The 26476-nt window shown below is 37.3% G+C and overlaps 1 protein-coding gene across 1 annotated transcript; it reads left to right on the top strand.

Annotated features, from left to right (window-relative positions):
* The first annotated feature begins 3036 nt into the window (after positions 1-3036).
* LOC114890327 lies at positions 3037-25864 on the top strand. Its single transcript, XM_029213738.1, has 7 exons — positions 3037-3062; positions 10678-10822; positions 15714-15771; positions 17591-17706; positions 20386-20528; positions 23744-23941; positions 25819-25864. The coding sequence occupies exons 1-7, from the start codon at positions 3037-3039 to the stop codon at positions 25862-25864; spliced, it is 732 nt and encodes a 243-aa protein (XP_029069571.1).
* The last annotated feature ends 612 nt before the right edge of the window (positions 25865-26476 follow it).

Genomic DNA, 26476 nt, shown 5'->3' with positions numbered 1-26476 from the left:
AGAGCTTACAGGATTTCATCCGGGATTGGGTGTGGTATTTGAAAGAAAGAGAGTAGTTAAGGATGATTCCATGATTTGGGGTTTGAATAGATGGAGGGAATGAAAGGGGCTGATCTGGATAGGAGATTTAGACGTTTATTTTGGGAATATTAAGATTGAGGTGACTATAAAACATCCAGAGGAATTTCAAGTAGGCAAGTAAATATATAGGTCTGGGGGCTTCCCAGGTGGCGCAGTGGTTGAGAGTCTGCCTGCCGATGCGGGGGGCACGGGTTCGTGCCCCTGGTCCGGGAGGACCCCGCATGCCGCGGAGCAGCTGGGCCCGTGGGCCGTGGCCGCTGAGCCTGCGCGTCCGGAGCCTGTGCTCCGCGGCGGGAGGGGCCACAGCAGTGAGAGGCCCGCGTACCGAAAAAAAAAAAAAAAAAAAAAAAAATATATATATATATATATATATATATATAGGTCTGGGATTCAAGAGACAGAGAAGGGTCTCGGATGGAGTTATAAGTATTGGAATCATTAGCATATAAATTGTTTTTAAAGCTATGAGACTGGATAAGTCACTAGTAGAGTGAGTTAAGAGAGAAAGAAATCTAAAGACTGAGCTCTGGGCACACCAGTATTAAGAGATTGGTAGGATGAGTAGGAAATAGCAAAAGAGATTACAAAGTAGAAAGAAAACCAGTGGAGTGTGGGGTCCCAGAAGCCAAATGAAGAGAGTGCTTCAGGGAAGACAGAGTAACTCGACATTTCAAATGCAGTGGATAGATCAAAGAAATGAGAACTAGTGAATTTAGTGGCCTGAAGGTCATTAGTGGCCTTGCTAAATGTAGTTTCAGTGGAGTAGTGGAGTGAAAACAATACTTGAGTGAGTTCAAGACAAATGGAAAGAGAACTGGATGCAGCAAGCATAGACAATACTTGCAAAGCTTTTCCCCCATGTTGTAATGGATGTAAAGCAACAGGATAAAGCTGGATGGAGAAGTGGACCAAAGGGCATTTTTGTTTTGTTTCTGCTTTAAATGGGAAAAATTACAGCATGTTTATATATTTGTGGGAATGAGGCAGCAGAGCAGAGAAATTGATGATGCAGAAGAATTTCTGGATCAATTGTCTTGAGTAGAGATGAAGTGATAAGATCTAGTCCACAAATGAAGATAGAAGCATTGATGTCATACCTGTTAATGAGAAGAAAGCAGAGTAAATGGGCAGGTAGATGAGAGTAGGTGGATAAATGGATGATGGGACCCTCTGGAAATTCTTTTCTGATTGCTAAGTGAAAGTAAGGATGGGAGCAGAGATCTTGGAAGTTAGGAGAGAGAGAAGAAGGCAAGGATCAACTGGGAGACTGGGGGAGACACTGGATCTGAGGATTCTGGAAAAGTCAGAATTGAAACACTGGAGTATGAATAGGTTTTGCCCAAGGCAGTGGAGGTATGGGATAGTTGTTTGGAGCTAGAAAGCTAAAAAGATAAACTAAGACCAGTTTTTGATTTATTTATCTTACCTAAATCATTTTGGGATAACATTAGTCTACAATTTTTGGACTTGGGGAAATTCTGAGGTTGCTTAGAAAAGACAAGGATAAAAAAATGTCTGACATTTGGCATCTCTACCCCTATCATGGGAAAAATATCCAGAAAATTTGAGATGTAATGTTTTAGATATTTGATAGTTTTTAAAAAAATTATACTAACTTGAATAGAAACAAATAAATTTGTAGATCATTATCAAATATGTTAAATTATATTTTTTAGCATAGAAAGTTTTTAGGCTAAGTTTCAGCCTAAAGCATTTTGTATGGAAAATTAAAGTTCTAACAGTAACATAATGTGGAGGAGAATGTGTTTTCACTCTTTTGATATGAAGCACATCTCTAAGGTTACTGAATAGTGTTAGTCTATGGATGGATTACCACTGCATGGAAAAAGGAATGAAAAGGAAACATAATGTTTTTTCTGACATGCCAAATATCTTGTTTTCAAATGAAGCTTTGAATAAAATGGTTTCCTAAATGTCTTGTTCTCTGAAGTAGTAAAGACTATGAAAGTGTTTACTGTGCTTCTGGCAAACAACAAATTCCCAGTACCCAAAAGCAGAGCTAACATTTTTCTATTTGGGGGAAAGGAGGCATGCAAGTAACAGGTTTAGAGAACTTTTGTTTTATCAGCTCCTGAAGTTAAAAATTCACAGCGCTATCTATACACATAGCAGGCACTCTGAGCAGACTTCTTGGACCAGTAAACAAGTAAGACAGACAAAATAAGACAGACAAAAGGAAATATCTATTAGTTAATATCCATGAATTATTAGTTAATATTAGTTTGTATCTATACAGATAGCAGGCACTCTGAGCAGACTTCTTGGACCAGTAAACAAGTATACAATATAATATAATATTCTCTCCCTTTTCTGTGACAGGTTGTAAAAATTTGCTTTGAAACGAAAATCTGCTATTTCTTTCCTTGTGCTGAACAAGGCAGAACTCCGTACCTTCAATTCAAAGGTGTTTTATTTGAGCAAGGTTCAAGCTGGAATTAGATAGCTTCCCTTTTGCCTCTTCTGCTTGTTCTGAAACTACAGGAGAGAAGCACGAAACCAAATACTGAGGGATACATTGCACTAGTACCACTTCAACTAAACTCAAGCCAGATGCAAACAATTCAAGAAACAATGGCGCTGAAGACAGCATACTTTTCAGGGATGCTAGGGCCATTTGTTCCCTCTGCTATAATTTATGTTCCTATAGTCAAGGTTCAGTTCTACCACAGTTTAGGCAACTCACTGGAAACAATGATCACCGTTAGCTGCTCCAGGAGCACAGGAATTCCTTAGATGAGCACTGAGAGATTGGTAACAATACCTCCTAAAGGGCCAGGTTGCTAGGTAACAGGTTGTTTCCTTGGTCACAGTGAATACATGGAAGACCCCCAAAGGAGGCTGCAGATTCTTGGTGGACGGCTCTCATAGCCCCTCCTGGGAGGAGGATGAAAAATGTCTTCAGAAAAATAGCCTTATGAAGGCCAGAGGAACTTTATGCACCAGCAAGACATGTCTGAAAGGTAAGCAAATGAAATGCTAAAAAGTAGCCTCAGTCATTCCTTAAGAGAAAACAAAAAAACAAACATAGGTAGTATTCCTGGATTAAATTTCATTTAAAAATGTAAAATCATGCAACCTGTGTTACTGATGATGGCTGCTTGGAGAAAGAAGCCACCGTCTCCCCTATAGCAGGCAACAGGCTACAAATGCAATTCAGGTGATCAATACTGTAACAGAGAGAGCTGGACCTCTGTCTAGTAGTGGTACATTTATAGCTACACAGGGCTCTTTAAGAGAACGAGTGTGAATTTCAGGGGGAAAAACAGATAAGACAGACAAAAGGAAAAATCTATTAGTTAACATCCATGAATTATTAGTTAATATTAGTTTGTACCTATTAATTATATTTAAATGAAATTACTAGCACAAAACAGGACTTTTACTAGATCAATAAAGCCACAAATGAGATTAAATAAGAGGGCCAAAACCCAATCCTTTTTTCCTCACTCCTAAACGTTAGAGCTGTTACATAAATATTTCTCAAAGCATGCTGATAATTAGACAATATACAATTAGGGGGGTTGCAAATTTCTTGAATTTTTTTGTCCTTCTATTAGTGTTGAAGTTGGCTCTCATCTTTAATAAAAGTGAGATTTGCACCTTCAATTTTCAGGATGAAATACACTGTGGTTTCATGAGTGTATGAAACGTATTTATAGCTCCCTAAATTTACTGTTTATAGTTAAGATAGGAATGATGCTTAGGAAGAGGTTCAGAAGCTGAAGCAGTTCTATTACAGAAGTTTTGTTTTTGTTAGCAAACTGTGTACATCTCAAGCAGTGTCCAGATGTTATGTTGATTTTAATGTTAAAAACTGTGTCATAATTAGAATTGGGCATGTGAAACAATAGTTTTTAAATGGGCAGAAGTTCTGTGAACAATTATAAACTTTATTTTTCCTACTTGCTAACACCCTTGAATACACTATACCAAGAGAAAGTTTACTTGTGAGCTCTGTGAAAAAGTGATCTTTATGATCAGTATTATTATTTTTAAACTAGTAAGTTTTATAAAATTATTTTAGAGACAGTGTAAAAAGTAATGCCCAGGCTACAACTTAAACTTTAACCTTCAACTTTCGAAGGAGGAAGGAAGGAAGGAAGGAAGGAAGGAAGGAAGGAAGGAAAGAAGGAAAGGAAGGGAAAGGAAAGGAAAGGAAAGGAAAGGGGGAGGGAGGGAGGGAAGGAAGGAAGGAGGGAGGTAGGAAAGAACAAGAAAAAAAAAAAGAAAAAAAAAAAGAAAAGTTTTCTTAGTGCCAGTATTTGTTCAATCACATTTCTGCACATCATGAAATGAGTCTTAGTCATACTACTTTCCTAATATACTGTCACTTTCATTTGGAATTTTATTATAGTTTTTGTCTCTGTTCACAAGATCTACCTAATCACACGTTGTCCTTTAGTGTCTATATTCTTCTCCTTTGTAGTGTTGTATGTGGTTGAATTTTCAAAATTATAACAACATAGGGAGTAGTAAAACATTCTTTTTTTTAATGTTTGAATTTTATTTTATTGTTTTTTTATACAGCAGTTCTTATTAGTCATCCATTTTATACACATCAGTGTATACATGTCAATCCCAATCTCCCAGTTCATCACAGCACCACCACTACCCCCTTGCAGCTTTCCCCCCTTGGTGTCCGTATGTTTGTTCTCTACATCTGTGTCTCAATTTTCTGCCCTGCAAACTGGTTCATCTGTACCATTTTTCTAGGTTCCACATATATGCACTAACATACGGTATTTGTTTTTCTCTTTCTGACTTGCTTCACTCTGTATGACTGTATGACAGTCTCTAGATCCATCCACGTCTCTACAAATGACCCAATTTCGTTCCTTTTTATGGCTGAGTAATAGTCCATTGTATATATGTACCACACCTTCTTTATCCATTCGTCTGTCGATGGGCATTTAGGTTGCTTCCATGACCTGGCTATTGTAAATAGTGCTGCAATGAACATTGGGGTGCATGTGTCTTTTTGAATTATGGTTTTCTCTGGGTATATGCCCAGTAGTGGGATTGCTGGGTCATATGGTAATTCAATTTTTAGTTTTTTAAGGAAACTCCATACTGTTCTCCATAGTGGCTGTATCAATTTACATTCCCACCAACAGTGCAAGAGGGATCCCTTTTCTCCACACCCTCTCCAGCATTTGTTGTTTGCAGATTTTCTGATGATGCCCATTCTAACTGGTGTGAGGTGATACCTCATTGTAGTTTTGATTTGCATTTCTCTAATAATTAGTGATGTTGAGCAGCTTTTCATGTGCCTCTTGGCCATCTGTACGTCTTCTTTGGAGAAATGTCTATTTTTGGATTGGGCTGTTTGGTTTTTTTAATATTGAGCTGCATGAGCTGTTTATATATTTTGGAGATTAATCCTTTGTCCATTGATTCGTTTGCAAATATTTTCTCCTATTTTGAGGGTTGTCTTTTCATCTTGTTTATGGTTTCCTTTGCTGTGCAAAAGCTTTGAAGTTTCATTAGGTCCCATTTGCTTATTTTTGTTTTTATTTCCATTACTCTAGGAGGTGGATCAAAAAAGATCTTGCTGTGATATTTGTCAAAGAGTGTTCTTCCTATGTTTTCCTCTAAGAGTTTTATAGTGTCCGGTCTTACATTTAGGTCTCTAATCCATTTTGAGTTTATTTTTGTGTTTGGCGTTAGGGAGTGTTCTAATTTCATTCTTTTACATGTAGCTGTCCAGTTTTCCCAGCAACAATTATTGAAGAGGCTGTCTTTTCTCCATTGTATATCTTTGCCTCCTTTGTCATAGATTAGTTGACCATAGGTGTGTGGGTTTATCTCTGGGTTTTCTATCTTGTTCCATTGATCTATGTTTCTATAGTAAAACATTCTTAAGTATTGGGAATCTTCTAAATAACAGCTATATATGTGGTTACAATAAAGTTCTAAAAACTTCTAAATATAATTTTGTTAATGGAACATAGAGGTATCTCAGTCTATCTTCATTGTTTTTGGTATTTTAATATAACTTCTTATTTCTATAAATATCAGTGAACCCACTAATAGGTACTGAAGTTTACAAGCTTTCCCTCTAGAGAAGTTTGATATATGTTTGTTCTTTTACTTTTGTTGTACCTTAATGTGGGGACCTATTTGTGTTTATAAGAATGCACATAGGGTTGGAACAACAGGGAAAAGCAAAATTCATAAGAATACAAGGTCGCATAAGATTAAAACCTGACCCATTCAGATAGAAATAGAGAAATGATAATTTTAGTTGTATATTTTTCAAAATTACAGGTAGTTGTGCTGTTTTTAGAATCAACAATCTAAATAATTTCAGATATATCTGTTACAATCCTGGGCCTTGGATACTAAAATTTGAGGGATATCTGTAAAACACACAGTTTTTTAGAACAGTTCATTGCTATATGATTATTTACTCAATTTATGGGTTTAGTTCTGGGAAATTAATTTAGAGCCATCCCAAATTTGAACATAATAACTTGGTATACCAAATTTGCCATTCCAGAAACTAACACATTATGATACCAAATTACTTCTTGATTTCATGAAACTTCCTTTCCCGGTACTTTATATTATCTCATCACCATCTCTAGCATGCAGATAGTAAAATCATCACCCGTTTTACAAATGAATACATTTAAATATAGACATAGAGAGGACAGGGATTCTGGATTTTAAAAGATAAGAAGAATGGTGAAAGAAATCAAAGAGGCTGGATTGATATCTCCTTTCACCCAAATTTAATGCTCTAGAGTCCATGGTAATTTTCCTCTAGCCAGTAACCTAAGAAGTGCCTGAGTTTAGCAAGATTCCACTAGATTTGAGAACCTAGCTCAATATTTTGGGAGGAGAAAGAGCATTTGAGGATTTGGGGAGTGTCCTTTGCTAACTGAAAAATACGATTGAGCTTTTTCTTCCTTTCGAAATACAAAGCTCTCATGATGCAGCACTGAATGTAAATGGAACATTTAGAAATGGAATCACAAGCAATGCAATTTAGACAATGCTGGGTGTCTGTAAGGTGCCCTCTGGCCTTCTGGTTGGTGTGTGTCCAATATAGCCTCCCTCACCTCAAGGGCTCGGCTTCCCCTCAGAAACTAGGCCATCTGCCACTTTCTCCTTCACTCTCCTTACGAAGCTACATAATCACCAACTTGACATTTGAATTAAACAGATAGCACCCTGTTGCAGCCGACAATTTATGAGGCTTATAAATTCCTGATTGTAAAGGACATTGCAATCTTCCAATGAAAGGGGCTCATGAATTAATACATTATATTATTATTGTTTTTCATCCTGCAGTATCAGCTCACCTGATTCCTTCTTGTTGGCCATTCTACACTTTTTAAAACCAAGAATAGATGGCCAATTCAGATAATACCACCTAATTTAAAGACACTATAATTTACTCCTGACAAATGTACAGTTTTAGCCATGGCACCTCCTCTGTGGCAGCTTTATACAGCATTAATAAAATTAATTTCTCTTTCATAAGGATTTAGAGTTGTAATTTATGATAACTGTTTGTTCACTGCAGGCAGAAAGATTAAAAATGAGTAAACCAATATACCAACTAAACTGCAAGTCTAGCTTTATTTTCTTTTGGGGAGGGGCAATAGGAGAGGGTTTTAAAAACAGCTTGATGTTATCTGGAATGGTGTTCTCATAGGTTCTACTACTAAAGGCTTACCTCAGTAAACAGTCAGTGCTAAGATTTACATGTTCTATTAACTAGTAAATTATTTATCTGTAGTTAAGTGAAGCAATCAGAATAAGAAAGATCAATATTAATGATTTTCCTTACTAACAACTGCACCCTAATAAATGATACAGATTTACAGTTATTTAAAGAATTACAGTAGCTTATCTGAATCTTATTTGAACCCTAGTAATTAAGAACACTTGGTCATTTACTTGTGTGACTTGGGCAAGTTATGCCACCTCTCTGGGCCTCAATTTCCTCATCTCTAAAATCAAAATAATAATGTTACCCACTTTGTTTGGTGAATGTAATGATTAAATGAGTTAATCTATGTAAAGTTCTTAGTACAATGCCTAGCACATAGCAAATGCTCAAGAAATGTTAACTGTAAAATTATTATATTAGTAATAGTTGTCATCATGGCAATAATGTTGCAAAACAAAACAGAAAACCTTTTCACTCAGGCAGAGTCCACATCATCTTCTGAATATTAAAGGTAAGGAACCACCAGAGGTGCTAAGTGACCTGAGGTCACAGCAGTAGCTGTTTGTAGATTCCTAAGACTCACAGGTCTTGCAGTTTTGACATCAGTGATGTGCATTAAAGCAGATGGAGTAGAAGTTTGAGGGTGATCTACCTTTTCTTTTTTTTAAACTAAAGGATCAGAAATTATATTTCTTTGCTGATATTTCTCCCCAAAAAGCAGACCAAAGAGAACTTCCATATGGAATTTAAGATAGAAGTAATGGAACAAAGAAGATTTTCAGAATGTCCCAAAGGTTTTACTGCAAGATTCCAGAATACTGCCCTTCACCACTGCCCTCTGGTGTGGTGCCCAGGAAGCGTATATGAATGTGAGAGAAGGAATCCAGCCTTTGGGACCCACAAAAAGATATCACACTGAAAGAGAGTCAGACTAGTCATCTACTGGTTAGAATCTTCTCAGATCATCTGTCCTTAGCTGAAACTCTACACCAAATTCAATTCATTCCATTCTGGCAGAAAAAAAAAAAAAAAAAAGAGAGAGAAAAAGAAATAGTGGGGATGTTATTTGCGTATGTACTTGTGTTACTGAAGTTTTAATTACCTTCTATTATTCATAAATGTCTAGTAGTAGTCAGGGTAATGGCGCAAGTACTAAGTTAAACTCTCAAATCTGCTAATGTAAACTAAGATGATGAGATAATTTTCAGTTACCTGTAAACGTGATTTTACCTTGAAGCTGTTGGGCTTGGTCTTGTAGCACTACACAAGAAAAATGTACTGAAAACCCAATCAGCCGGATCTCTCTCATCAGACATTTTGGTTATGTGAACTTATTTTTCCACCTGTTCTCTGCTTTAAGCAAAATAAGACCATTTCTCACACTTACGAGTCAGCCTCTCATCACTGTGTAACCACCACTGAAGTTTAGAATCGCAGAGCACCAGTCACTGAAGAAAGATTCAGTCACGTTCATTACCCTTATTTTCCTGATTTCATTTTGGCAGAAAATGGCTAGCATAGTTTCATAAAGACAAGTGAACCCAAAAAAGTCAGTTCAACTTTTATCCTCTGTTCATCCCCTGAAATACTGTTCCATTTTGCCCCATTTTTTTCTCCCTGATTGTTGGCCAAAACTCTGGTCATAGATAGTAGGATTTACCTGCCTCAGGAATAATAAATTTTGCACAATGTAATGTTGTTCTTCTAATGTTTGTTAATTTGTTGCTATGGTAAGGTATTCCTTGGTAATGTCAAGAAACAGTATCCAAATTATTAAAGAATTGCTCAAGTGTAAAAGAACTGAAAGGCATATATTTTCTGACTTTTTCACATAATTGAGACCAAGTCTTTGATTTGTTATTTAGTAGCAGATGGAGGAATAATTTTCTCCTTGATAATAGGACACAGTTTTATTTTCTTAATGGCACAGTAGTGCTATTTTTTGAAATGATGTAATGGCTATGCTCTTCTACTATAGCACATCAGTTAATGAATGAAAAATGAAAAACATTTTTACATTGTACTTCATGAAGGCAACTTCAATATACAAGAAGTGTCAGTTTCTTGTAAGTAAACTTGCTGTAGAGCTACATAATAACTGTGTCATAAATATAGAATGCTGTCTCTTAAGATTCTTGGAGTCTGAAAAATGATCCCCAAAGAGTAAAAAGAGGTCAGAAATAGATACAATTTTTAGTTTTAGTTAACATGAAAAAGCATATTTAGATATTTTTTAATTGGCTTAAAATACTAGATAGCACCAATGACAGAAAGAGAACCATATAACCATTGCTAAGGAGAAAGGGAAAAATGCAAGAATAACAGTGAATAATAAATATAGGAGAGCGAAAAAGACATTTTATATCCCAGTGGCATAACAATGGGAATACAGAGAGAACTGGACTGTTGTTAAGTGAAATGTTTGAGTATTATTTCAAAGTGAGTAAAATTGATTAAAGAACTTGAATTTTTAATATGTTTGCCACCAATTTCAGGGAAATTTCAGGGAAAATGGAAGGTCCAGATCAATGGAAAAACCAGTATGGAGTTTAAGGCTTGTTTGTGCCAAATCTGCAATGATAGCTCTACTAGGAATGATATTCCAAAATTAGGGCTGACTTTCTCGTTCATATCCCATAAGCATGTATTCACGTGTACCATTAGATTTACTTTTCTAAGATCTGCAATCTATGTAGACACCCTTACCTTGGGAGAGAATTTGTCTTAAGTGACTGTTAGCCATAAAAAAAATGTGTGTAGGACTATGACAGAATTCCTAGGGTATCATTTATCTCTCCTCTAATTGGAAAAGTTGGTGTTTATAACTTGTTGTTATTGTTGTTTTATACAAAGGTATTCACATTTAAAGACTTTAAGCATTTTCTTTCATTCAGCTCTTCAGGTCAAAACACAAGCAGTCAGGAGATTCATCCATCTAATTCATCCTACACCTCCAATCTAAGTGAGTCACACACTGGCTTGGCTCTCTTGAGGAACAGAACTTTTTATTCACGTTCGGATTCTGGAATATCATCCCTGGTAAATATTTTTGATTAGCCCTTTACCTAATGATAAGTTTAAAAATGTGTTTTACCTTGGATTTCACACTTTTTAATAAATGTATAATTATAATACACTTTTAATAAGTGTATAAACTTTATACACTTATTAAATAAGTGTATTTCAATAAGTGTATAAACTTTTAATAAGTGTATTAAACCTATCCTTGTAATTGGGGGGAAAATAAAAGGTTGGTACTCTCAGTCCCAACTCAAAGAGGCAAGGGAAAGAATCTGAGGTGGAGGAAGGAAGACAAAAGAGACCAAGATGAGTAGAAAAGATAAATGACCAGAGAAACAAAAATGGCGTCCCTTCCTTTCCCCCACTGAGTTCAAATTCTGTCCCTAGTCTAAGATTTATCTCCTTTCTTTCTGGAATGTCCTTTGGCCAAATTTTCTCCTCGTAAACTCACCACTTCCAAGACTTCTCTCTAACACATCTAAGTGGAATCAACTAGGCCTTTTCTCTTTTCCTTCTTTCAAAATTGTTCCACTCATCCCACTGGATCAAAATGAGTTATTTATATGTCTGCCTCCCAAATTTCAGAAAATGAGTTTTTCAAGCACAAATGCCATATTTTATTTAACTTCGTATCCTCAGTGTCTGACAGAGTGCCTGACACATAGCAAGGGTACAATATATATTTGTGAATAAATGAATGGATTGAAATTCAAAATATTCAAAAATATTTATTGAACAAATGGATTAATCAATTGGTCCATCAGAATTAAAAAAGAAAAAAGAACAGGGTAAGACACAAATATTCACTATTCCTTTAAGAAGAAACAACGGTCACAGAATTGCAACACACTGACAGCCTTACATAGATATAACAAAGAAATGCAAAGGCTCATTTTCCTACAATGTCAGAAATCCCAAAATCAACCTCATAACTCCTTTCAAAAACAGACAGGGACTGGTGGTGCAGTGGTTAAGAATCCGCCTGCCAATGCAGGGGACACGGGTTCGAGCTCTGGTCCGGGAAGATCCCACATGCCTTGGAGCAACTAAGCCCGTGCACCACAACTACTGAGCCTGCATGCCACAACTACTGAAGCCTGTGTACCTAGAGCCCGTGCTCCACAACAAGAGAAGCCACCGCAATGAGAAGCCCACGCACCGCAATGAAGAGTAGCCCCGGCTTGCTGCAACTAGAGAAAAGCCCGAGCACGGCAATGAAGACCCAACGCAGCCAAAAATAAATAAATAAAATAAATAAATTTTAAAAATGGAGGAGGCGCATTTGCAATGAATATTAAAGGATGGATGCAATTTTAAAAATAAGATGAAAGAGTTTTAAAAAAAAGACACGTTTTTGTATAAAATTAGATGTCAATTGAAAAATGGAAACTTTATTCTCAAATACAGCTTTAGCTTAGATCCTTTCTCAGCAAGAGTCTCATGAAATAGCGCCAAAAGGTAAATGGGGTGTGGCAACTACAGGAAATTTAACTTCTAAGAAATTTTTATTCTATGATAGGAGCAAGCAAAAAATTCCAAAAGCACATAACAGGTTGGGAAAGAAGCTTCCATAAACATGTAAACTGAACAACCAAGAATGGGCCAGAGACTACATTTTTCAATAATCTGAAATGTATTTGTGCTTCTTGTTTTTTTATTTTATTATTATTATTTTTTTTATGCGGTACGCGGGCCTCTCACTGTTGTGGCCTCTCCCGTTGCGGAGCACAGGCTCCGGACGCGCAGGCTCAGCGGCCATGGCTCACGGGCCCAGCCGCTCCGCGGCATGTGGGATCTTCCCGGACCGGGGCACGAACCTGTGTCCCCTGCATCGGCAGGCGGACTCTCAACCACTGCGCCACCAGGGAAGCCCCCCAAACAAGTTTTTTAAAAGTTGCAGATCTTTCCATCATAAGGATATTATTAACTTTACTTAACCAATGATCTTTGTTGGAATTTTATGGTCATGAATAACACTGTCACTTCAGTGGATGCCTTTAAGCTGATTAATCCTACATCGGTTTTTTAAAAAGCGTAAAAAATAATCTAAATAAACCAGGTAGTCTCATGAGTATGTTCACTAAGCATTTTAAATTTGGTAAAATAACCAATGTTTTACTATTCCTTTTTCATCCTATCAGATTTTACAAGTGTACTGGTGTGACAGTATGAAGAATTTTTTATCTGCAGCCCCAATATACATAACGTTTGATTTCTATAAGTAGCTTCAATAGATAAAGTTGTGTAAGGGCAGAGAGTGTGCATTTCTCTTGTCTCTTTTGCATCCCCCATAAGCTGATGAAATAATATTAGACACAATTCCTGCTGCAGTGAGTATTTATTCTTTACAAAACATCAAGTATCTTGGCTACCTTATATCTGTATTTGCAAACTTGCAGATACATTGTCTATCGTACAATTGTAATATTGATTTAAGAAAAGTTGCTTTAGATATACTAATCTGCCCATTTCCCCACTCCATTGCATTACTTTACCCACCAATGTCTTTCTTCTTTCACTCAAACTCAATTGACAAAGAGTGATTAAAATAATATCATTTTCTTTCTTATGTTTTAACTCTGCCATATCTATTTGCAGCTAAGCACTGGCTTATATAAGAAAACATTATTTTATATTATAATGATTTATATTATATTAATTTATTTTATAATAATAAAATATTATTAGATAGTACTATTAGAGGTAAATTAGAACCTCTCTTTGGAGAACTTAGAATATTTTTCAAAGAGCAAGAAATTATGGGGAATTAGTGACATGTACACACTTCTATTTTTAAAATAGATAACAGGGGCCTACTGTAAAAAATTTTTTTTTAATGAATAAATAAATAAGTAATAAAAAAGAAATTATGGGGAATTAGGAAGGAAGGAGGCCAGAGGCCGTGGAGGCCATGTGTGTCACAGGCATAGAGTTCATCAGCAAAAGAAAGAGAAAGGGTTACATCAGGGGCTAACGAAGGCAGGGTTTAATTGGCTCTTAAACTTCAGTGTACAGACAAATTACCTGGAAGTGTGTGGTAAACACAGATTCCCAGGCAGCATGCCCAAATAATCTGATATAGTTAGTCTGGAGTGGGGCCCTGGAATCTGCATTTGTTAAAATTATCACAGGCAATTTTGTTGCAGATGATCTGAGGGCCATGCTATGGGAAACACTGGTTTAGGGGGCTTGGGGAGAGGCAGGAAAGGAAGAAATTTGAATAGGAAGTGAAAACTTGATAAAGTAAGGGTGTTGGCATTTATGTGCGCACGCATGCACGTGCATGTGTGTGTGTGTGTGTCTGTGTGTGTGTGAGGGGAGTGGTTGATAATTGTGCAAGCACAACGAGGCTTTGGAGCACAGGTGAAGAGCTGAGGTTTAGAGAGAACTGTAGAACTGAAGAAACTGGAAGAGATGACAGAAGAATAAAATCTAGGTGTAAACTGAAAATGAGCATGTGTAAAGAGTCCTGTGGTCTCCCTCCTTCCCTGATTTAAGCAGCCAAGTCATGCCCTGAGGTCATCACTCAGCAAACCCGAGCCTTCGTGATGACCATGCTGGCCATTTATGCAGAGGCTATCATTGCTCTGCAGAGATAAGGCACATTTTCCTTCTACAAATCATTAACAACACCCATTCTCTCGCAAGTGGTAAAAAGAATGGAGCATGATCTAGGGGATGGGAAACAGTGGAAAATCCCATCACCTCAAACCGTGAAGAAAATAGATGTCCTTTGTTTGTTGCCCTAAATTTTGTTGAAGTGTTTGGTTTTTTTGCTTTGTTTTTTGGGGTTATTTTGTGAGATGGAGAACAAGTGCATTTCAGAAGCATTCTGATAAGAATGACCCTCTTTCTAGATTAGATCCTGAAACACCCATAAGACTACTTCAGTTGATCTCAGTTGCTCAAACTGTACATCCAGGAAGAGTCCCTAAGAAAAGAAAGGTTAGCTGGTGTGTGATAAACAGCAATTTCCCAAGGCTTTGACTGCCAGATAGAGACGGACTTAACTCCTCCCAGTTAAACAAAGCAAAAGAGCAAACTGTTGGCAGAATTCTTTTAGAGAATAGATTCTTTCTGTTTGAAAATCTCCCAGCAAGTTAATTCAGTCACTGCTGTTAGGAGTTACTAATCCATGGAGGGGACAAAGAACAAGCTCAGAGATGGCAGGTGAAAGCCAACATCCCTGGGCTGCCAGATATTCCAGACTTCAGTTCTCAGCTGCTAAGATATATCTTCAATTATCAACCAGGTCTGAGTTTAAAAAAAAGAATCCCATTTAATAGAACTCCTCACAGTGGAAGAGACCTTCGGCTTCCGACTTCAAAGAAATCTTTGAAAGCTGCTTTAGAAAGAAATAATTGAAAGAACAGAAGATTGATAGAACTCGAACAAACAATACAGGGCAGAGTTTAATAACTCTGGGGCATCTATTGCACAAAGAAAGCCACCAAATTTGGGGGGGGGTATTCAAGACAATAAATCCTGAGGTTTCCCCAGTCAATTAGGTGATGGTTCCAGTTTTTCCAGTTCTACAGCTTTTAACTCCAATCATCCTAATCAATGAACAAGACCATTTCCTAGCACAAGGATATTTTATTTGTAAAGTGATTGGGAAACTACCACCTTCAGGGGTAAGTGATTCCCTGGGTGGCAACATTACAGTTTGTTATGAGAGAAATGTCTAAAAGGACAGGTTAGATTCTTGGCTTCCACCTGTGCCTGATGAAAAAACTGATGTTTTTGTCAATAATGGAATATTGGACTGTTGCTCTTATCGCCTTCCATAAATCCTTCACAAACGGACTCATTATCTCCCATCACAGTCTAGATGAACTTGCCACAAAAGCAAAGTTTGTTCCTGACACCTTCAATATCTTTTCTATGCTCTTTTCACCTTTGAAATTAGGGGAATCATGAATTCCAGAAAAATGGAGTTGGGGGGAAAGGGGTACAAATGGTGCCAGGTCTGACTCAAGAAGTACAATATATTAGAGTTGGAAGGGAACTGAAATCATTTAGTTTAGGATTGCTGTCAGGGGCTTGGTTGGCATCAGAGCTGAATGAAGTTTGCCTGGGGTAGCATGATAAGAGTGTAGGGGTCTATGGCAATAAGAAGCCTATGTTGGTGTAAAAGTATTAGAAATCAGTATTTTTTATAAAACGTTATCAACTTCAAACATAATTTCTCACCAAATTCAGCCCTTGATGGGCCCTTGATGCTAGTCTTCCCCATATTTTTGCAAACTTGGAAAACCGAGGCTCAGAAAATTAAAATTAATCATCTGGAGTCACACAAGTACCTGCTACTTAACTCCAGACTGGAAACAAGATATCCTTTCCCTAACCCTGGAAGTTATGTGCAAACCCGATTTGGAACACAATACGGTTGGAAAATAGTAGGAAATGAGTTTGGAAATGGAGATTGGGATAAGATTGTAGAAAACCTTGCTTGATGAACTAGGCTTTTTCATCTTTATTTGGTAAGCAATAAGAAACCTGAAATGTTTTGAATATGTCAGTCCTGTGGTAAAAGCTGTGTTTTACGAGAGCTGGGTGGCAATTTGTGTCATTTATGTTGAAGGAGAGAAGATTGCAAACCAGGAGATCCAAGAGAAAGTAGTTACAGTTCAGGTAGGAAGATATGAGGGTCTGGACATTGAAAGGGAAGGGATAGGTTCTCAAGGGGAAAACTGGTAGGACTAGGTGGCTAATTGAATTGAGAGACAAAAGAGAAAGAAAGTCAGGAGTGACTTCATAATCCCTAAAGAGAAAATTATATGAAAATTAAAACCATTATACTGATGATTTTTCTCACTTGCCTGGGCTAGAAGTAATTTATGTAAGATTAAAAGTTAACTCTACATGTTGACTTTTCCGAACAGTTAATAGAGGTCATTCCTCCCCTTTAATCACTCTAGAAAATCATCAAATTATCTCTGAACCTCAAAATATTTGCCCAGAATTAAAGAGTCTAATACAGAATACAGATATTATATATTTTAGCTAGGACATTTTTCCTAGCAATGTGCTAAATTGCATTTAAAAAGAAATCTATAGGTGAGAATTTAAGCTAAAGGTGACATTTGATTCTCTGTGGAAACCTAGACCATAGATAGCAAACTTGTGAACAATTTAAATTAAAATAGTCTGCAACCCTATTTTTTTTCTGATAACTGTATTCACTCTACTGTAAACTTAAAAAACGTAAAACAGATGGAAAAGAATAAACTTGCTGATTTGTTTGCTATTTCCTCTCTCTTGTATAACTCATCCTGTGATGGGAGGGCCTAGGAAGTCAGCCCATCAGAAATGCCACAAGGCTTCCTGCAGCAGGAAGAGAAACAAAGGAACTGGGTGGCTTAAATATTTAACAATCATCTCGTGATTAATTTACTCTTGTCATACCTGCACATCTGATTTAGTGTCCTCAAATCAGAGGTTTCACTTTGTTTTGTTTGGAAGACATGAGAGGAAAGTTATTCAGCAAATTTCAGGAAAAATGATTTTCAACAATTAGAAAGTGTACAAAGTGGTCAAGTCCTGGCATCTTTTCTGTCCCCATCTCTTCCCCAACCCAGTTAAGGCAGGCAAGCAAGAGTGTGTTAAGTCGCATAAATACATTTTGTTACTGCTTACACTATGTGGGCCTAAGAGTCCAATCCTGTCTCCCTCAATCCAAATATCTAGTGGAAGTTTAAAACAACCGGTCAAGCATCCAGTGAGGCTGTCAATCCTGTCTTCCTAAACCTACTTCCAAGATCTCACCTTGTGATTTCTGCTCAGGACCCTCTGCGGAAGAGTTGTTCTTCAGACAGGAGTGTACCTTGCCTCCACGGAAAAGAGTCCTTGAAAAAAACAAATGGGAAACATGGCTGCAAGAAAACTGGGAGGACTGCAAGGTGAGAACATAAAAACAGAAGAAGAAAAAAAAGCCTATTTCCCTCATTGATTAAATTACGACACTTTTTTTTTTTAAGGGTATTTGCCAGTATAAACATCAAAACTTTAAGCACATCTTTAGAACTTTCTCTGAAAATAGTGGTGTTTGGGCTCTCCATCTCTTTTTCCATCCCTTCTCTTCATCAAGACTTGCTACTTATTTTCTAATCTTTATTTTATCTTGATATTGCTGAAACTTTGGAAAAAGTTTAAAAGAATTGAGAATGAAATTGGGTTTTTTTGGTAATAAAAAAGTCAAATATTGAACAATAATCCTTATGAGAGAATTTATGATGCAATCTTGAATCCTCTGAACAATGCAGTAAGCCAAAATTTTTGAAGATTCAGGGCAGCCAGTTGGGTCTGAACAGAGCTATCCTGGAACAAATCAAACTTTCACCAGTGAAGGATATGAGCTGTGGTTTCTTGGTGCTGAAAATGACTCCGCTGGCTGAGCCACTGGCATTGAAACAGTCCCTGTAGTTAGCCCGACCACTACCAATCTATGGGGCTGCCATCACTCAAGCTTCTAATTCCAATTGGAGCAAGTCATGTTTAAGCAGAGGACTGAAGATTTAACTGGGAAGACTAAGCCATTGGTAGCAATAAAAGAATAAATCAACTTCTTTATAGCAGAGTAAGATGTCAATATTTTTTCTTCGAAGTGATCAAATTGTACATGAGGATTTTAGGAAATCTTCCCCAAATGAGACTTACTGGGATCTCCTGTTGCCTTTTTTGTTTTACAGATTGATCTTGTATGTTGTAGGATTATAGAATTAGGGCGTGGGAAGGAGCTTCAGGGAGGGTCTGGTCCCAACTCCTTCCTTTCAAAAAGGAAAGGAGGGGCTTCCCTGGTGGCGCAGTGGTTGAGAGTCTGCCTGCCAATGCAGGGGACAAGGGTTCGTGCCCCGGCCCGGGAAGATCCCACATGCCGTGGAGCGGCTGGGCCCGTGAGCCATGGCCGCTGAGCCTGCGCCTCCCGAACCTGTGCTCCACAACGGGAGAGGCCACAACTGTGAGAGGCCCGCGTACTGCAAAAAAAAAAAAAAAAAAAAAAAGGAAAGGAAAGGAAAGTTTAGAAAGAGAAATGATTTGCCCAAGGTCACACAGCTAATTAGCAGAAGACAGGAAAATAGAATATTGTTTCCCAGTACAGTGTTTTCTTTCTAAAATTAATTTTAATTATTCTTATATAATGGATGGATACATTCTACTCTTTAAAAATTTAAACAATGCTCCTATTTATTTATTTGAAAAATTTAAACAATACACTTAAAACTTTGACCTCCACTCCCAGGATTCTTTTTAGAGGTAATCATTCCAGTGTATACATGCATTCGTTCTTTATAGCTGTCATTTAAACCATGGATATATTGTAAAGGCCAATGGAACCTTGCTAATAAACTATCATAGAAAGTTTAACTGGCCTTTAGATAACTATACTGTCAGAGAATGGCTAAATAAACTTTAAACTATCACAGAAAACCTTACTGGGAAATAGTGGTCAAAAAATTCTATTTGAGAAGGTGATATTTAATGTAGAAATGATAAATATAATATCTTAATATTTCTTTGGTTTTATTTTAAATTAAGACCTTTTATATTTTGGGAAAGTAAAATTTAAAGTAACAAATTTTATAATGTTTAATGTCTAAAAATATCAAGACCTTATCTTTTTAGATAGATATCGATATTTCCCTAAAATAGTAAATTATTTTGCTTCAAATTTTTAAAAAAATGTCATTTTATGCAATAATTTCTATTCACAGAAATTGATGGTAAAACTTTGGAAACAAAAAGTTAAGTTGACTTTTAGCAATAGAGTTTACAAGAGCAATGCTACCACTGAGAGTGGTTTTAATTTCCTTGGGATCAAAGTTGGGGCTTCCCTGGTGGCGCAGCAGTTGAGAGTCTGCCTGCTGATGTGGGGGGCGCGGGTTCGTGCCCCAGTCCGGGAGGATCCTGCATGCCGCGGAGCGGCTGGGCCTGTGAGCCATGGCCGCGGAGCCTGCGCGTCCGGAGCCTGTGCTCCGCGGTGGGAGAGGCCACAGCGGTGAGAGGCTCGTGTAAAAAGAGATCAAAGTTGACTGATGTTAAAAGTAAAAATAAAATACCCACTATCTCTGAAATATGCCAAGTCATCCTTATGTATGTATCCCAGGTTATTTTTAAATAAAATCATATTTTCCATCTTTTGAATGATGGTATCTTACTCTGAAATGTATATAAATGTGATTTCTGAGTATTTCCAAGGAGGCTAAAGATAACTAATCATTTAAAGCCAAACAGAACTTTACCTCCTCTACTTTTTACCCCTAGAAGTAATTTACCCCTAGAAGTTTTACCCCTAGAAGTTTCAGAATCTGTTTGAGGGTCTTTCCCTCTCTCCCTGATACACCGCCCCCCACCAAACTTGTGTGTAATTCTAATCAGGATCCAGTCAGGATCTTCACCTTCCCTCCCTACCTTGAGAAGCTCTGCAATAATTTTGTGTTTGGATGTGTGAATATTTTAGAAGACCAAAAAACAAAATAGTAAAAACTGCTGGTTTAAATATGCAACACATATTAATTTAATAACTATTTTTAAAAGTTGATAAAGCACTTGCTTTTTCTTTTTATTTGTTTTTCCTTCAGAATTTGAACCTTTCATTTCAGGATTTGGGGGACCCTTATCAAGTTGCAAATTTTAACAGGATTCTTAGAAGACTAATTCGAGTTGAAACCCTCTGGTTAGTGGATAATTCACTGGTGGATTTAAGTGCCGCAAGATTGCCAAGGTATCTGCTCCCTAGCATGTCCAATTACTAAGTTAAAGTGAAGTCTTTGCTCTATGGGTACGTGACCATTGTCTGTTCATACTGTGGCTCCTCTCATGTGGTCAGGTCTTAGTGAGAGTGCTAAGCGATGCCTGGGCAAGGCAAAAAGGGAAATTTATAAATCAAAATGTCACACTTTAGAGGGAAAAATCTATTCTTTTTCAAATTAATACTGTTATTATCAATTATTAAGGGAGTAATTTGTAATCATAGAACATATTGGCAGAAAAGCCTGCTGTGTTCCTTGCATTGTCAACTGGAAATACAATTACATTATATATACATTATCATTCTAAGTTAGTGATTTTTTGTCATATTGTCTGAACACTTGTGGGGAAAGACTCTACAGGTAGTTGACAAGAGTCTTGGCTTCAGGGTCACATTCTAATGGAGGGGTAGGGGTTGCCAATCAGAACAGTGACAAAAAAAAACTAAAAATTTTAAAATTTATATGGCCTCCTTGATATTCCAAGGACCCTAAGCTACTGAAGTTAAAAGATAATCTGTCTCTTTGCTCAGGATTGCTTGAGAACTCTGGAGAGTTGCCCTTTGCTTCACCAGGCAGATGGGTAGCTGGAGTGAGCTCTGGTAGCCATCAGAGGGGCAGACAGAGGTTCTCAGAAGAGAATTAGGAGATGAAGGAGATCAAGCAGCCACAAGAAGGAAGGGTAAATCCCAGAGCAGGTTAAGATACATCTCTGAGCTGGGCTGAGGTAGGGCAACAAAAAGAGATCATCAGGGGTGGGATAGGGAGGGTGGGGGGGAGACGCAAGAGGGAGGGGATATGGGGATATACGTATACATATAGCTGATTCACTTTGTTATACAGCAGAAACTAACACAGCAATGTAAAGCAATTATACTCCAATAAAGATGTTTAAAAAAAAAACAAACAGATCATCATAGTTGCACAGGAGAGGGAAACAGTCAGGCAGACAGAGGAAGTGTCAGAATATGCAATGGTCCCTGGGTATCTTCGGTCATATTCAAAGCCCCTTCCCAACTTTAGACAGACTTGGATAGCATTTGATTTTACTTATGTTCTTTTCAAATGACAAATTTAAAAATACCTAAATAAAAAATTTCAGAGGAATCTTAATATCACTGCCACCTTAACTTATTCAGTTACTTGATGTTAATTTGTTCAGTTTTTTTTTCCCCCAGACTCTCTTCTAGGGATAAAATAGTGATGCATTAGTTATATTTTTCTAATACACATTTAAATAAACAGACAACAACGACAAATTTTAACAGTAACATAGCCTACTTTGGAAACACTGAACTAGAAGACCATTAATTTGGAGTATGTGAACTTGACTTGATCCAGATCAGTAAACTTCCAAATCTTTGCTATCATATAAAAAAGAAGAGAGAGAGAGAGAAACTCCAGTGACTGAAGAAAAGACTTGACCGAGTTTTAGTATTCTCTAGATGTATTCTTTTGGCCTTTCTTTCTTTAGAAATAGGATGTGTCATATAAAATTATATAATTGCAATTCAAACTTTACAACTGTCAAATCAGTGTATCAAGAGAAAAGAAAATTGATGCATGTATATTCATAGCCTCCTTCCCTTCTGCCCCAGGTGAAAAACCACACTTGGTTTGCCACTCGTCTCCCCTAACATTATCCGACTAAGGATCTGTGGTAGGGTGAATCTGAGAGGCTGAGAAAGTGGCAGGGTATACACTGAAAATGAGAGAATGACTAGCAGATGAGAAAACAACAGATTTCAAGGAGGACAGAGAGACAGGATCTGCTTGGGCTAGGTTTTCAATTAGAAATTGCAATAGTACTAACGTGCATCTAAAGATTATGTATAGGGACTTCCCTGGTGGCACAGTGGTTAAGATCTGCCTGCCGATGCAGGGGACACGGGTTTGAGCCCTGGTCCAGGAAGATCCCACATATCGTGGAGCCACTAAGCCCGTGTGCCACAAATACTGAGCCTGAGCTCTAGTACCCGTGAGCAACAACTACTGAGCCTGCATGCCACAACTACTGAAGCCTGCGTGCCTAGAGCCTGTGCTCCGCAACAAGAGAAGCCACCGCAATGAGAAGCCCGCACACTGCAATGAAGAGTAGCCCCCACTCGCCGCAACTAGATAAAGCCCGCACGCAGCAACGAAGACCCAACGCAACCAAAAATAAAAATAAATAAAAAATAAATTTATTAAAAAAAATAAATAAAGATTATGTATAACCTAGGAAAGAGTAGAAACCTAAAGTTATCAAAGATATGATTAAAAGACTGTAAAATATCCATATGGAGAGGGAATGGAAGAAAACAAGAAAAATGACAATAATGGATGTGAAAAATTACAATGAAATCTGGGTGGGTTCAAACTGAATTTGTGTTTTTCATGCTGCTTTGTGGCTGTCCTTTCTCTTTTTAGCACCATATTTACCATTAGCAATAATTATTTACTAAATGTCTTTGTGGGGTATGAGGTTCATAAATAAGTACCCTGTCTCAGGGTATTAAACCTCAGCTTATAAAGGAATTTTTCCTTTAGGTAAGGTGTCAGTGATAGATTTGGAATTATTGTCTCTACTTGCATGGTTTTATACAATTACAGTTTTAAGGCAAAAATATGAAGAAGCATTTCTGTCAGGAAAATGTATTCAACCTAAATGCCTAACGCACATTTCTTTTCCTAAGGATAGCTTTTAGTTTTCTTTGGTATAAAAAGGCCTTTTTTTTTTCTGATTTAAAATGCTATTTCTCAATATAGAATTTAACTACAGAAAAGTAGAAAGAAAGGAAAATAATTAGAATCTCACTACTTAGGGGCAATACTCTTCAGAAGTTATTATGTTTCTTTGGGTGAACTTTTATATTGCTGAGATTACATGCAGCTCTTCACTCTTTCATTCAGGACTTATTGAGAATCCACCATGGACCAAATACAATGCCAGGTACTGAGTGTGTACATTGGGAAAAAAAACAGATTCCTGCCCTACACAAGCTTACAGTCTTATATATCCTGTTTATTTTCTCTTAATATTTTAATATACATATTTCTCTTTTCTTCCCAACCACATTTGTAGAAAATATCACTGTCACACCTTTGAGGGGCTATGGTCTAGGTGAGGCATGCTGGTGTTTTGCAAGATTTAGTAGTTTACCATCCTCTTTAGGAGACAAATGACAAGATGTTTATATTTTGTGTCCAGCTGCAGAGTTTTAAATATGAACAAAAACCATCTCACATCTTTCAAACAATTGCCAAAGATACCCCAGATACAGCATTTATCCTTGGCTGAAAACCATATTGAGACTCTGGCTGGGCTCTCCAGTTTGCGGTGCACGCCATTGGAATCCCTTACGCTCAAGAGGAACCCTTGTGAGTTTCACCAAAACTACCGGAAACGGTGAGGCCCCAAACGCCTTGTCACCTTTTGTACTTCATTGAATATTATACTTTTAACAGTTGTTCCCCTCTTGATTAAATTTGCTCAGCAAGTATTTATCTTCTTTACTATGTGTTGAACTCTTCATGCTTCTAATCTCACCTAAAGAACTTTGAACTGATTTGTGTGTGTGAGTTTAATCTTTAATACACTCTTCTCTCAGTTAATTTATGACTGCTGTACAAACTTTAGGCTCCTCCTGTAATGTGACTTTACATACACTAAGATGTTTCATTTTAGACTTTCAAATCCTATGCATTTTCTCTCATAATGTTTAATAGATACTATATCTTTTTAAAAATTTCTAAATATAGGTTCCTATCAAGGTCCATATGACCATCTTATAAATTGTTTATTCTCTGGCTTTGTTTTCATCCCTTTGGGCCACAAGGGCACCATTAATTAAGTGAATACAAAAAAGTAATTGATTTGATCTACTCTAGTGGTGGAAAGAGCTGGAAAACCTGCCAAGAATAAACCATTTTTATTTCTTTGTCACTACTGGGAACATTCTTAATGATAATAATGGAATCTAAACAACCTTGGAGTGTGCACCAAGTAATATGGTAATATAGTAATATTTATCTCCAGCTAATTCCCAGCACCACTATTAGTGTACTTACAGGAATTAAAAGGGTGAAAACAAGCCACTGAATTCTAGAACCTATATTTGCCCCCAGATGACCACAAGTCATCTCATCTCTCAGTGTGAATCCGTCATACAGAGCCTTAGATCATCTCTAGACTCCATTTCCAGTCTATGATTATAGTGCTTCCTCCACATCCAATTTCAACAAAAGACAGTTCTCATTACCTTCCTTTCTCACACTGCCATTTTCCCAAGACAGCAACTGTATTCCAGAGGCCTGTATAATATTAGACTCTTCAACCCGTGATGAACAATGAAAATTGTCAAAGTAAAAATTCTAATCTCTGTTGGTACTACATAAATCTCATTACTGCCGTTGTCTTCCCTCTGATGTAGTCTGAAAGCAAAATTTCATATTCTGTGACAATAAATTCTCAAATTGCTTTTACATAAGTGAAAACTAGCAGCACCGTTGCTTTAATATTGAACTAATATTTAACCATAATAATGTTTTGAAGTCTAAAATTCTATTTCCTACAGTCAGAGGAGATTTAGCTGGACTTTTCAACATTATTCATAAAAAAGCACACTTCTAGTCATAGAGATAATTTATTAGTATTATATTTCAGTTTGGTTAATTTATATGTGGGATTTTAGAAAACACCTTGGTCCCAACTCAGTCACTTGCCTCCCTTCAAAGAATTCCTTGTAACAGTAATGTTAGATTAATTATCTGAAATCTGATATGCCCTGAGGTCTCACTATAAATCTGTCTTCAGAATTCATGATGTGGTATAGAATTATGTGAGAATGAGGGATATAATGAGGTTGTCCATTTTCCTAGTATTCACTCTATTGGATTGAGTCCAAAGTGGATATATACTGACACTCATGCTATAAAAAGCCAGGTTGTATTGACTGAGGTAGTGCAGGGTTGCTTTAAACAGAAAGACGTGGTCATTTTAAAGTATGAGGGAAGGATTTAAGTATCCACTCCTGCTAAGGAACTAAGCTGAAGTCCCAAGTTCATCCAAATTTGGGTTTAGTTATCTAGCCAAAATTCCACAAGAGGACTATAACAGCATTCATTTTGTCACTGTCATTCATTTTGTCATTTTGTCTCTGTCGAGGATTTAGGCCAAACTTTCAATGGCCCTTTACATCACGATCAGAACTATTTAAGTATAAGCTTTTCTTGATCACTGACACCTAGAATTGTGACTGTCTTTCCCTTCCTCCTTTGTTTCAGATCCTCCAATAAGAAGACAGCACAGTTCAAAAGAGAAAGGACTTAACGATAGAGCTAATAGTATAAGTCCCAGTAGGTAGAGGGCAGTCCACTTTCTGGGACACCCACAGGCAAACTCTTCTACCATTCTTCAGAAGTCAGTGTTATCTTAGTTCACCATAGTTTGACTTTTTTAAAAGAAAGTGACTAGGAGTTCCTGCCAGCTAAGTCTGAACGTTGGAGCCAGAAGACTTAGCTTTTAATCTTTGCTCAGTCACCTACAGGCTTTATGATCTTGGATAAGTTACTTAAAATGGGGGATAAAAACTAACTTGACAGAATTGTTGTGAGGATGAGATAATGTGCAGAAAGCATTTAGAGCTAAGAAAGTCATGCAGCCAATGGGAGCATTCGAGGAGGTTGGCACCATCATTAGTTGACTCAGCACATCACCTGAGAGGTTTCAGCATCTTTCAGCCTGGGCCAATGCCAGCCATGCATTTCCTCTGGCCTGAGCCCCCAGAACTCCCCAACCAGGAAAGCTGTCCACTTGAAAGAAAATGCTGCTTTGTAACACTGCTAGGCATGCAACTACTGTTTAACTGGGTTGACATGAAAGACTGCTTCCTGAACCTGGAAGTGACTGTCTAAATTGGAAATGTGAGCTTCAAAAATGCTC

Source organism: Monodon monoceros, unplaced genomic scaffold (genome assembly GCF_005190385.1).
Source record: "Monodon monoceros isolate NGI ecotype Baffin Bay Population unplaced genomic scaffold, NGI_Narwhal_1 Super_Scaffold_11, whole genome shotgun sequence".
NCBI lineage: Eukaryota > Metazoa > Chordata > Mammalia > Artiodactyla > Monodontidae > Monodon > Monodon monoceros.
This window is presented reverse-complemented; position numbering and strand designations above follow the sequence as displayed.

Excerpts from the sequence above, each read along its gene's own strand:
- LOC114890327 (XM_029213738.1), top strand. The coding sequence starts at position 3,037 with ATGCACCAGCAAGACATGTCTGAAAG. Across the intron at positions 15,772-17,590 it reads AGGGGTACAAATGGTGCCAG|GACCCTCTGCGGAAGAGTTG; the intron begins GTCTGACTCAAG and ends ATTTCTGCTCAG. Across the intron at positions 20,529-23,743 it reads AGTGCCGCAAGATTGCCAAG|CTGCAGAGTTTTAAATATGA; the intron begins GTATCTGCTCCC and ends TTTTGTGTCCAG.